The following is a 12,988-nucleotide window of genomic DNA, read 5'->3' on the forward strand; positions in this document are numbered from 1 at the left end:
AAGTTCTGAGATCAGGAGTGGAACAGAAAGGAATCAGTTGCTGTTGCATAATCCCACGTCCTGGTAGTTTCTCTCGTGTACTGGAAGTTTTGGGGATTTTTTAATGCCTGTTTTTTTTAGTTTGGCGTGCGGATAGGTTGACATAATGGAGTGAATAGCATAGGCAGCATTTAGAAAGGCAAAAAGAGAAACAATTTCAGCCGCTAGCTGGAGTAGAAGTCAAATCCTGCTTCTGCTGCTAGCTATGTGTAACCCTGGCCAAATGGATGAACTGTAGACCTCAGTCTACACATCTGTAAATTGGAGCTAAAAATGCTTGCCTCACAGGATTCTGTGATTAAACAAGACAATAAAAATAAGTGGGACTGCCTTCTTTTCCTTTTCTTATAATAGTTTTGGAAGAAATAATTGTCAGGAAAAAAAGGCAATGTAGTAGACTGAAAGAATAAGTATGTGAGCTAAAAAGACCTTAGGCATTTAAAGAGTTTGGAAAATTTTACCTACTACATACATTTCAAGTCCTTGGAGTTTTTAAAAGTTGAATTCACATGCTTTTTTAAGCCAGCGCCGACTCACAGAACTTTGTGTGATGATGGGAATGCGCTCTATCTATCCAGTCCTATATAAGAGCTTTGGGCTGTTGCACACTTGGGATGTGGCTAGTGCAACTGAAGAACTCACTTTTTTGTTTCATTTACTTTTAATTGTTTTAAACTTAAATAGCCATGCATGGCTAGCCAAGTTTGCTACGGAGTTGAACGGTGCTCCTGGAGATCTCTCTGTAAGGTACTCCCGCAACAGTCTGGACTTGGGGAAGTGGAGGAGTGTAAGTAAGACGGGTCTGGGATCACGTCACCTGCATTCAGATCCCAGCTCCGCCACTGGGTAATCTCACGTAAGAAATGCATGCTTCAGTTTCCTTCTCTGAGAAAGAGGGATGCTAATGTCATCATTTGTTATGTACAAGATATTTGCAGAAATAAATAAGTCAATACAAGTAACACTTAGAATCTCATGATTATTTATCTGATCAAAAACGGTCCTCATGGTAGGGTAACTTTGTGTTCGCTCCTCATTCTTACCCACTAGGTTTTAAGCACAGCTGTATCATCAGTGCGAGCTACCAATAATGGCACATTTAGACTCTCAATAGACAAGCATTTAAATAAGTGTCAAAGGGAAGGAAGGAAGGAAAAAGGAAGGAAGGAAGGAAGGAAGGAAGGAAGGAAGGAAGGAAGGAAGGAAGGAAGGAAGGAAGGAGGGAGGGAGGGAGGGAGGGAGGGAGGGAGGGAGGGAGGGAGGGAGGGAGGGAAGAAGAGGGAGGGAGGGAGGAAGGGAAAAAATGAATGAAATAGGCGTAATGTTTTTCATGAAGAGTGAAGAAAACTTCTAAAATAAAATAAATAAAATATGAGAGCTTTTGAGAAAAAAATGTCAGTGGAGATGACAGCTGACGATGGCGATGCAGTCAGGTGCTGGGGGGAGGGGTAAGCATGCTTCCAAGTGATGGAAGGGGTGTGTCAGCACTGAGAGGAGGGGGGGGCCTGAGGGGCTTTGTCTAGATTCCACATCGATGAAAAGACCAACGTCAATCCGTAGAATTATGTCCAACCAAGTGTCTTCAGGGAAATGCTATTGTGGGTACTGTAACTTCTTTTAACCAGGTTAGAATCTACTCAAAAAGCCACCATCAGAAGTAAAGTATATGTTTTGTTGGAATCCCATGTCCAAGTTTTTATTAATACTACATTCACCAGTTCCCCCCCCCCAAAAAAAAAGCAGTGTTGGGCAAGTTTTCATAACTGTTTATTCATTATAAATAGTAAATATTTACTGCACTTTTTTACATGAAAGACATTTTTACAACACATTGTTGTTGGTTGAGGCTGCAACACAAAGATAGAACTTCTCTCCGTCCACCACCCTCTAAGACCAATGTATGAACTAAACTCCGTACTACGTCTAATCTCACTACTCACTACGTCATAGCTCTCGACTCTAAAGGGAATGTATCTGTGCCTACCTCGTTCATGGTTCCGAGAACAGAAAGAAATAAATAACACTGCCTTCCCCCTTCTTGTTCCTCTTAACAGCTCAAAAAAAAAATTTATTGACATTCTAAAATGTCACCACACAAACGTATGTAAACCTCAGTTCCTATAATCTCTGAATAGTGGATATTATTGTATAATTTAAAGGTACATGAGAGCCACGTGGACATTTCTGTTCTTGCCCTGCCTTTCCTATTAAAGAATGTAAACGTAGTCATGTTCAAAGCATTACTCTCCAACATGCTCTCTAGTCAAAAGGAGCAAGCGGGTGTTGGTTGTCCAGCAAATGGCGAGCATCACAGCATTCGACCACAATGCATCATGGGCTGCGAAAATAAAAGCACCTGCAAAAATATAGTTCTGATTCTGTTTCTACGACCCTGGCCGTTGCCAAAGCCTCCGTGAGGTACACAGTATTGCACACTGAGAAGCAGCTGTGGGAATGCACCTCATTTCTCCACCCCTCCATCCCTGCCTGGGTTGGCTTACACATGAACGTGAGTTGGGAAAATGGCACATACCTCTCCCACACTGGGAAAGAAAACCAGCTTTTCTTCTGGTTATCCCGTGTCCTGTTAGCAAGACGTGTCCTTCCGGGACATTTAGTAACAACTGAAGGTACAAATGAGGATAAGATAACAAATAATTTATTTAGGAGGTCCTTTACATCTAGTCTAACTTCCTAAAAACGATGGCATTTATTTTTATATCAATTTCCAGTGTGTAAAACTCAAGGATTCCTCCGTTCGTTTCTGCTCCATGAAGTGAGCAGTTGAAGAGTTGTAGAAGTGTCAGCATCGGACATCAATCATGTTTAACTTAAGAGAATTCTCTGGTTATATTTTAGAACATTCTGCTTGCCCAAAGCAGTCCAGATAAATCACACACACACACACACACACACACACACACACACACACACACACGCACACATGCAGGCACGCACACACAAATGGAATGTTTTAGCTCCTTGATCATCAGCACTACAGAGTTGGGATATTTGATATGTAGCCATGTTAAATCATTGCCTTAAAATGTTGCATTTGTCTCTATTGTTCTGGGTCTTCCTTTTCTCCACTGCTTTAGTCCAGCATGTTCAAAATCATTTGAAACCAACTACTGGAGAAAGAAAATCAATCATTCTCCTTTGTCTTCTGTCGAGACTGCCCCCCAAAAGGGTGATTTTTTTTCTGAGAAGATTCTTCATGTCTCAGCTGTGGAGACCGGAAGGAAGCAGGGCCAGCTTTAGCTCCAAGTGGACAGTCCACTTACGCAATATCGGGCTTGAGATAATGAAAGGCACCTGTAGGGAAACACACACGGCTTTCAGGTCATTCTGGGACAATTCACGGCAAGGGGCAAAATCAGATACAGGCTGACAATGTCATATTTAATACGGTGGTATCAAAGGATCGGGACTAATATTTGTATTCCTGAGACAAGTTTGACACAACTCTGTGTCTTTGGGATTATACTCCATATGATCCTTGAGCTGACCTCATTAAGAACATGTGTTTCTAATGCCAGGGGTTATTTCATTTTGGCCAACCCTTGTGTTTTACCTAGTGGCAATCAGGTTTCACATCTCAGCAATTAATAACCGCAAGATGTTGTTGACATCAGTTAAGAAAATAATTACACAAGCGGGTCCTTGCTGGAACAGTCAGTGGGCTTTGTACTGGGATACAAGGCTGAATCTGTCCACCACCTCCCCTTTCTTAAGGAAGAGTTGGAATTTTTTTTTACCCTTCTAGGAGTAAATATGCCCTAGAAAGTCCAAAGCTTACTTTGTCCATACTGTCCATATTGGTAGCCTGTGACAGGGTCCATACTGTAGCCTGTGGTGCTGTAGGTGGGTGGACAATAAGACTGCGATGTTGGCAGACTGTCCAAGCTCTTCATGTGGTCTAGTCTCTGACTGCAGCTGGCCGACACCGTGGTGGTAGGTTCCAGGCCCCCCGTGAGAGGGGAGAGAGCATAATCCGTCTGGGGCTGATGGGGTACCCCACCATGGTTGGTGAGGAGTCCCATTACCTAAAATAAACAAGCAGATTAGGAAGACGTGAGAATGTGAGGAGGACCAGATCACAGCCTATCGCTGACAAAATAACTGGAAAAGTCCCATTTTTATTTCTCTGGAAATCTGTTACGGAACTGTCCATAAGTCAGTGATCTCGATTCCAAGCAGCAGGGATATGACGTCATGGTCAATGATAACATCTGACTGCAGTTTCAGAAAAAAGGAAAGGGAAGGGGATAGGGGGAGGAAGGGAAAAGAATAAGAAAGAAGGAAAAGGAGGGCAAAAAGGGCGAGATGCGGCATGCGCTTCATGATCATACCAGGGTTTCAAAGAAGGAGACAGGAAGAAGGGACACATGGACACAGGGATGCAGGCACAGAGCGAGGAAGAAATTACATCTTCACAGAGAATAATGTCTACTCATCTATTACATCTGTTTCACGTGTGATTTTAAACAGGCTTTTGCTTATTTTTTCCAAAAGTCAAATGAATTCAAATAAAATTCTTTTCCTGCATTTTAAATCTCTGTGTTGTTGGTTTTGGGGGGGTTTTTTTCAAAGTGTTCCCTCTCAAAAAAGTTCCTCCCTCTCTCGGGAGTCCTTCAGTAACTGGGAATAACTGCTTCGTTCCTGATGCTCTTGTACCTCTCTCCCCCCTCTTCCCCTGTATTCATTGCTTCTGTCACCTACACTGACTTGCCAGAGATTTGAGGGGAATGACCGAATGATCAACTGACCTTTACATGCCAGCACCTAACGGAGTGCTTAGCACCTATTGGGGAATAAACGAACGAACAAACGAATGAATTAATTAAGTTATTCATGACAAGTGATTCTCCAAGAAACTGTTTCCGTTGCTTATTCTTCCGCTTCCTCTCCGAACTAACATTTCATATGACTAAGTGTTAAATGGAAAGAAAAGCCTGGAATGAAATGCAAACACGTTATTTTTTAAAAAGTCCATTCCGTTTTGTAAAGAGCCCTAAAGAGCAAGAGAACTTTGAAAGAAAAACAGAACTGTGATCACAGAACCACTTCCAGATTAGCAGGGGCAACGTTTCACAAACTCAAGCTCGCTGACCCTTACGACACCCTGTTTCAGAAGTAAGTGGATAATTAATTTTGCAGCTGGAAACCTGTCACACGAGTGAGGAAGTGATTTTTCTCAAGTTCATACAATTCCGTGGCAGGGGCTCAAAGAGCAACTGCGGAAAACATTCGCTGCTGGGGAAAGAGCTAACCATGTGCTAACCAAATAGCACCTGCTGCACAGGATGCAAACCGGGGGCCCACGAGGGCACCATGGGGCCGTAATAGTCCCGTGTGTGTGTTACAGGGTTTGAAGGAAGTGAAGCCTCAAGTGCACACAGAAGAGCAGGAGGAGGGGTAGCGATGAAACCCAATGCCTGCCTCGGGGCCTCAGAGCCTCCAAGGAGATTCAGACCACAGAAGCCGGGATCTGGGGGTTCCAGTAAGCAGGAGGGAGAAACTAGACTTGCATCCCAGAAAGCATCGGAAATTCGATTCCAAAAAAACAAGGAGGCCACAATCCCCTTCGGGAAAGGTTTGCATAATCCTCCCAGCTAAACAAAATCTTCTGGAAATAAGGCTTTAAACTGACCCAGCTTCAGTGAGCCCCAAGAGAGGAGAGAGAGAAAGAAAGAGAATGATCATCTTCTGTGAGTTTACCCGTCTCCACTTTTTTGTCGTAATATTCGACTATTAAAACCATTCTTAGATTTTCTTGACCTCCATGGTGAAATATCTTTATAAAAATCTCTAAAAATAATGTATATTCTGAAAAACCATCATATGTAACAGAACACAGTTTTGTTTTATTGGCGATTTCGGGGAAATAAAAATCACAAAATAAACTAGGAAGCAGTAAAGATTCAGAGCTCCCGTAGAATAGAAAGCCACCAGCACCTGTGACTGTCAGGGGACTTACCCAACAGTTCATCAGTTTATAGCAAGTTATGTACTTTATTTTCTCATTTTAAAAGGTTGAACATAACTTAGAATGCATTAAAGTTATTTCCTGAATGTTCTTCCAACTACATGTGTTTTTTTTTCTTTTTCTGCCTTACTTTAAGCTTATATATATAATTCTATGGTGCATCCTTGGAAAATTCATAGGTTTCAATTGATATACTAATTTATTGAATCTTTTATTTCAAGACAAAAATGTATATCTATTAGAAAAAAAAAAGAGTCTTTAAAATCAGAGGATGTTCAATGCCCAATGGGCAAGGATACATAGGGAAAATTAAAATATTAAAAAATGTGATTTTTCTTTAATAATAAAAGGGAGATAATGACACACGGTACAAATATTTTGCTATAATGAGCTGTGCTAAGTAATAAGGGGAATAAAAGCATAGAGAAATTTGTAACTCTAGATAAATTTGTAATCTAGAGAAGAAAATTATCCAGTGGCATTAGATAAAAAGAAAACATTTTAAATTAATATCATCTTTCATGAAGATATACGTTCTTGAAACTCAGTTAACGGGATCTCACTTTAAGGAAGAAATGGAATACTCTACATACAGTTATATTTGGAAAGTAAAAGCAGAATTTTATTCAGAACATGCACACTCTCCCATGAGCTATATGTACATTTTTGTGATAAACTTTTTCTTTAATCCTCTGCCATACATTTCTTGTTTGCATAACTTTGAAGGCAGCAATAACTTTGACCATGGGGGGAAAAAAAACCATGAAGATTCTTAAAGAGGAGAAATGAATCCTTCCTATAAGCAAAATTCAGCTTAAGATGTTTGCGGGGCAACTTTTTGCAGTTGCTGAATTAGAAAGAAAAAAAAATGCCAAGACAGGATTTACATCTAAGTTCTTGAAATATAATCTATTGGAGGATGGAGACATCTGCTAGGGCCATATTCTAGGGTGATAGGAAGATTCCAGGGCACAGCGTCTTTAAGATATCCAGGAGTATGACCCAATCAGAAAGGACGGCTGCTGGGTGAGCAAAACAGAAGAGCTGCTTGTTGGGTCCCCCTGTCAGTATTGCCACTTGTCACACATGGGGAGCCAGTGACAGCTCCTTCTTTAGCAATAGCTCTTAGCTCAGCAGTCCAAAACTTGCAATGGCTAATGTGAGGAAATTAAGAGGACCAGGGACCAATTATCTTTGGTCCCACTGACTTCCCCAGTAGAGCCCAAGAAATAGACATTCTCCCACAAACTCTTATGTCCACAGTGATCGTCACGTATTGTAATCGTGACTGGTTTCTCAGGAATTGTATGAGGATGGGGAAAGACGCACTGTTATTTTTCCATCAATACATTTGGTCTGAAATTGAAATTAATAAATAATTACAACGAATGCAATTTGTATTCCAATATTTCACGTCGGCAAGATTGAAAGAGAAATCTGCATCTTTTAATAACTCATAATTTTAAAATTAAAAGTGAAATCTCTGTTGGAAAAAATAGGGAATATGTAAGTGCAAAATGCATTACTTTTCCCTAACATAATTTAAAACCTCAAATCTCTATGGATGGGTCCCATTACACTTTTACGTCCATTTCTTTAAAAACTATTTTGTATTTCATGTGGTTCCAGGGCAGCTATGAATAGTTTTTTCTGCCACACAAAGAAGTTGGTAAACGAACTTCTTAAAACTCCCCCAATCTGTTTATGAAACGTCTTCCAGTCATATTTTCTCTTTTAAAATGCTGTCACGATTTCTTCTATATATGCTTTTCCTAGAGACATTGTCATTCAAAACATAAAATAAAATCTGAATTTGTTGCAAAGTATATTTCTTTTTCCTTCATAAACCATTAGTAAGTTATTTCTGCTATGGGGATGGCATTTTGCCTGATTTTTTTAAAATTTGGGGGTGGGAGGAACACAACTGCCTGACTTCCACCAACTCTTTCAAAGGAAAAAAACAAACAAACAAACTCAGGGCTACTGAATTCTGTCCATGGAACACTGAGCACATTATTAAATGCCAAATATATCTAGGAAATACAAGGCAAGGAAAAGAGTTGTCTTTTAATGAAAATATTTGTCCTGTCCTTTAAGAAAGAAAAGTGGACAAGAACTTAGTTTTTATTTTTGGTTGAGTACAACTTTTAGGTGAGGTGCCTGAAAAAAAAAATCTATGAAATATATCTCTAAATTGTTACCTCCAAAAACAGTTCCCAGACACCGTTTATAAATTGCTTTATGGATAACCTTCATAAACAAATTCAAAGCCTTAGAATCATCAGCTAACCCAGCCAATTCTTTAGTCATTCATATTATTAGACACATTTTCTGAAGACTTCCTTAAACTTCTTCTTAAATTTCAAAATTCCAAATAGGTTGTTTATATCTTGATTGAAAGATTATATGGTTCAGGAAAAGCTTACTCTTTACAATTGCTTCATGCCGCATTTCTATTGCATTAATTTTCCTATTGTGAAGATTAAATATAAAAGACTAAACCTACGGGCTAAACTAAGATTTACATTTAAACAACGTGTCTGGAAAATATTTGTATTGTCATAAGCATGATGGTCTTGCCGTCGGTTGAAAGTGCTCTGAGTTTTTCAGAAATCTAAAAACGATTTAGCAAATTACAGTGTACATCAAGACACTTCTTTTATTTTTGTTAGCAGAAATCCTGGTTAATGCCCTTATTTTGTGTTAAATCACCAGGTGTTCTTCTGATTTAACATTTAACAAAATACGTTTAATCGCTTTTCAGAAGATCATTGTGAATTACAGCTTTGTATGATATAAAGGGTTATTTCAAAAACTTCTACTCATCCCTCAAAAGTTTACTGACTATATATGTTTTTTATTTGAATATAATTTATTTCCAGAACCCATATATATATTTGAGTGTTTATCCAAAGGATTTTTGTCCATATGAGCACTACTGAAGTCATCTAGTGGTTAAATCTCAGTGACTGAACCTTTGAGGCTGAAAAGCCTGTATTTGAACAGCAGAGACTTCCCAGAAAACATTGTCTTCAGATTCAAATGCCTTAGGAATCATCCTGCAGTTGATTAGCATCTAATAATTAGATTTTTGCCCCTGTCTGTTTGAAAGTTATAAGAGGGAAGTTGCCTGAAGGCAGAAGTTTCTCTGAAGGTAAGTACGGTGACCTTCTCACCCAGACCCGAGTTATGGGAAGGGCAGGGCTGACCTTTACCTAACCAGAGAGAGACCCAGTGTCTAGAAAATGTCCAGCTAAATACACCCTTATTTTCTTCTTCTTTTAATCATTAGCTCACATTTTACAAGTAGCCATGTTTAATTCATGCTGAGAAGAGTGTGAGGACCAGACAAGTGTGGTTCAGATGCTGCACATGTTTTCGAGTTTTATTCGTGAAGAGCACAGTAAGTACTGTCTCAGTTAAACTAAGGAACTCATATGCTTTCACCGCCAGTCCTGTGACCGATTACAGAATCACTCCTATTTTACCAATTCTTTAGAACATCTATTTCACACTAAAGCTAAACTGTTCAATGGGTAGCGATATTCCTTAGGGACTGATGCCTCAAATAGAACTCAAGGCAAAGAATTAGCCTAGAAGACAAAGTTCGCAAAATGCATATCTGGATATATGTGCATACCAATACATATACATAATATGCATAATTTACTTCTAGCTAATAATGAACAATTACATCCATCTATTATCAATAAAATAAAGCCCATTAAGAAAAAGCTTATTCCACCTAAATGAAAAAGTATGGCAGTTAATACATTTGGTATATGACTATGTTAGACCCACCATGGGCCGTAATAAAATTCTCATATGTTTTAATTCATTTACGCATGCCTGCATTTAATATGCTTTGTGACCATGTCTACAATTAATATGATTTATGAGAAAAGAACATGTGCGATATTGGGGGGGTGGGGGTACAGCATCCATAGACTTTTTTCTTCTATGAATGAAAAATATAACAAAACGGCTCCAGGAAAATTGTTGGCTGTTAGCATACAGAGATGGGCTGACAGAGCCCTGAGTAAACTTGCAGGAGTTAATGATACCCTCTTATCTGACCCTGACACATTTGCAGCATGTAATTTACAGAAGCTCTGTCCAGGGAATCTTGACAAATGCTCCTAACGATGTCAGGGCAATGTTCCATTCTAATGTAAAACAGATGTGGGTCAGACACCCTCATTCATCACTTAGCATACAGAGTCTCAAACTCTTTCTGGGAGGAATGGCATTACCTGCTGTTAACTCCTCTCAGCTCAGGACATTTCTCCCCACCACAGTAGCCCTGTGAAAGGGTAGCACTCAAACCTATCATCATTTCAAAAACCTGTCTGAAAACATGACTGTGGAAAATCAAACATATATCTTGGTTTCATTTCATGACAACTTCAGGACACATTTGTTAAATATTAATTGACCCTTTGGGGCCTAAAATTCCCAATATGGAAAGGGAAAAAAGTTCTGTGTTTGGGCATCTCACAATACTTCGATGAGATGGCGTTTCAAACTTTATCTCTAATGACCCATAAACTAAACCTGCATTCAAGGATATGAGGGGTTCATTCCCCAAAATGACCATTCATAAACACAAATCTTGCTGAACCTTAACTGCCCAGCTCTGTCTGAGATTCACAAATAAATAAATAAATAAATAGACCTTGTCATGAACTAGAAATTCAAGTTGCCTTTTAGAAAGAAAGGACTCGGCCCTAGCCGGTTGGCTCAGTGGTAGAGCGTTGGCCTGGCGTGCAAGAGTCCTGGGTTCGATTCCCAGCAAGGCACACAGGAGAAGCACCCATCTGCTTCTCCACCCCTCTCCCTCTCCTTCCTCTCTGTCTCTCTCTTCCCCTCCCGCAGCCAAGGCTCCATTGGAGCAAAGTTGGCCCAGGCGCTGGGGATGGCTCTATAACCTCTGCTTCAGGCACTAGAATGGCTCTGGTTACAACAGAGCAATGCCCAAGTGGGCAGAGCATCGCCCCCTGGTGGGTATGCCGGGTGGATCCCAGTTGGGCACATGCGGGAATCTGTCTGACTGCCTCCCATTTCCACCTTCAAAAAATACAAAAAAAATAAAAATAAATAAATAGAAAGAAAGGACTCAACTCAGCCCCTCTGAGCCAGAGGGATATTAGGCTCCACTGTGTTCCCACTCCACTGAAATTTCCCTTTCACTCAAAATCCTCACGACCCGGAGGGCAGACAGTCCAGACTACTAAGGGAGGAAACCAGTTGCCCAGCTCAACAAGAAGATTTCTTCTTTCTTCTAGACTATGTGGAAAGGAGGCAAATATGTCTGTGACTTCCAGAGTCATAGTCATCAGATTCCACCTACTAAATGCCTGAAGATTATAGAAAAGAAGCATCTCTTTCCTTCTCTTCAGGTGAAGGAAGGTACTTCCTTAGGACATAGAAAAGAGCCAACTGAACAGACCAAGTGATATTGATTTAATGAGTAGATGCCAAGAACAAACCTGTCCCTTAGGAAATGTATTCTGGTTGGTTTCACCAGGAAGAATAAGCATGCATTGCAGATGCAGGGAAACGTGCAGCCACTGGACAGATTTGTGTTAACACCTGAGCATACAGTCTTCCGGGAACCGGAAGCTACAACGCCACTAAGCTAAAATCTTATCCACCTTAATTCCTTTCCTTACCCAATTCCAGGGGCACAGAACTAATGAAGATGTTGAGTTGCTTTTTCACTTGAAAATGTACTTTTGTCCTTGATCATAAATTAGGCAGTGGCTATGCCTCCCATTGCACAGGCAACTTCATGTAGGCTGGCTACAGACAGGAAGGCCACTTACACAGGTCTCTCATCTACAGAAACTAAGTCTGCTTCTACAGATCAGATGAAATAGAGTCTCCGTGATTCAGTGATTAAAAGAATGCTTCCCAAGTACATAGAAGAAGACATAGGTACTCAACTCATGGACCTGGGTTTTAAAGAGCATTTTATGAATTTGACTCCACAGGCAAGAGAAGTGAAGGCAAAAATTAATGAATGGGACTACATCAGACTAAGAAGTTTTTGCTCAGCAAGAGAAACTGATAACAAAATAAACAGAAAGCCAACTAAATGGGAAATGATATTTTCAAACAACAGCTCAGATAAGGGCCTAATATCCAAAATATACAAAGAACTCATAAAACTCAACAACAAACAAACAAACAATCCAATAAAAAAATGGGAAGAGGATATGAACAGACACTTCTCCCAGGAAGAAATACAAATGGCCAACAGATATATGAAAAGATGCTCATCTTCTTTAGCTATTAGAGAAATGCAAATCAAAACTGCAATGAGATACCACCTCACACCTGTTCGATTAGCTATTATTAGCAAGACAGGTAATAGCAAATGTTGGAGAGGCTGTGGAGAAAAAGGAACCTTCATCCACTGTTGGTGGGAATGCAAAGTAGTACAACCATTATGGAAGAAAGTATGGTGGTTCCTCAAAAAACTGAAAATCGAACTACCTTATGACCCAGCAATCCCTCTACTGGGTATATACCCCCAAAACTCAGAAACATTGATACATAAAGACACATGCAGCCCCATGTTTATTGCAGCATTGTTCACAGTGGCCAGGACATGGAAACAACCAAAAAGCCTGTCAATAGATGACTGGATAAAGAAGATGTGGCATATATACACTATGGAATACTACTCAGCCATAAGAAATGATGACATCGGAACATTTACAGCAAAATGGTGGGATCTTGATAACATGATACGAAGCGAAATAAGTAAATCAGAAAAAAACAGGAACTGCATTATTCCATACGTAGGTGGGACATAAAAGTGAAACTAAGAGACATTGATAAGAGTGTGGTGGTTACGGGGGGGAGGGGGGAATGGGAGAGGGAAAGGGGGAGGGGGAGGAGCACAAAGAAAACAAGATAGAAGGTAACAGAGGACAATCTGACTTTGGGTGATGG

At 40.1% G+C, this 12,988-nt stretch overlaps 1 protein-coding gene across 2 annotated transcripts in view; it reads right to left on the reverse strand.

The window, feature by feature from the left end:
• Positions 1-1,842: 1,842 nt before the first annotated feature.
• Positions 1,843-12,988, reverse strand: part of PAX3 (paired box 3) — a 100,096-nt gene continuing 88,950 nt past the window's right edge. For both annotated transcript variants that reach the window (XM_066345170.1, XM_066345169.1), the window contains exons 8-9: positions 3,839-4,085; positions 1,843-3,354 (exon numbers count right to left, since the gene is read on the reverse strand). In XM_066345170.1, the coding sequence (XP_066201267.1) occupies positions 3,320-3,354; positions 3,839-4,085 (282 nt within the window). In that variant the 3' untranslated portion in view covers positions 1,843-3,319. The remainder of the gene's footprint in view (positions 3,355-3,838; positions 4,086-12,988) is intronic.

This window comes from Saccopteryx leptura, chromosome 7 (assembly GCF_036850995.1).
Source record: "Saccopteryx leptura isolate mSacLep1 chromosome 7, mSacLep1_pri_phased_curated, whole genome shotgun sequence".
NCBI lineage: Eukaryota > Metazoa > Chordata > Mammalia > Chiroptera > Emballonuridae > Saccopteryx > Saccopteryx leptura.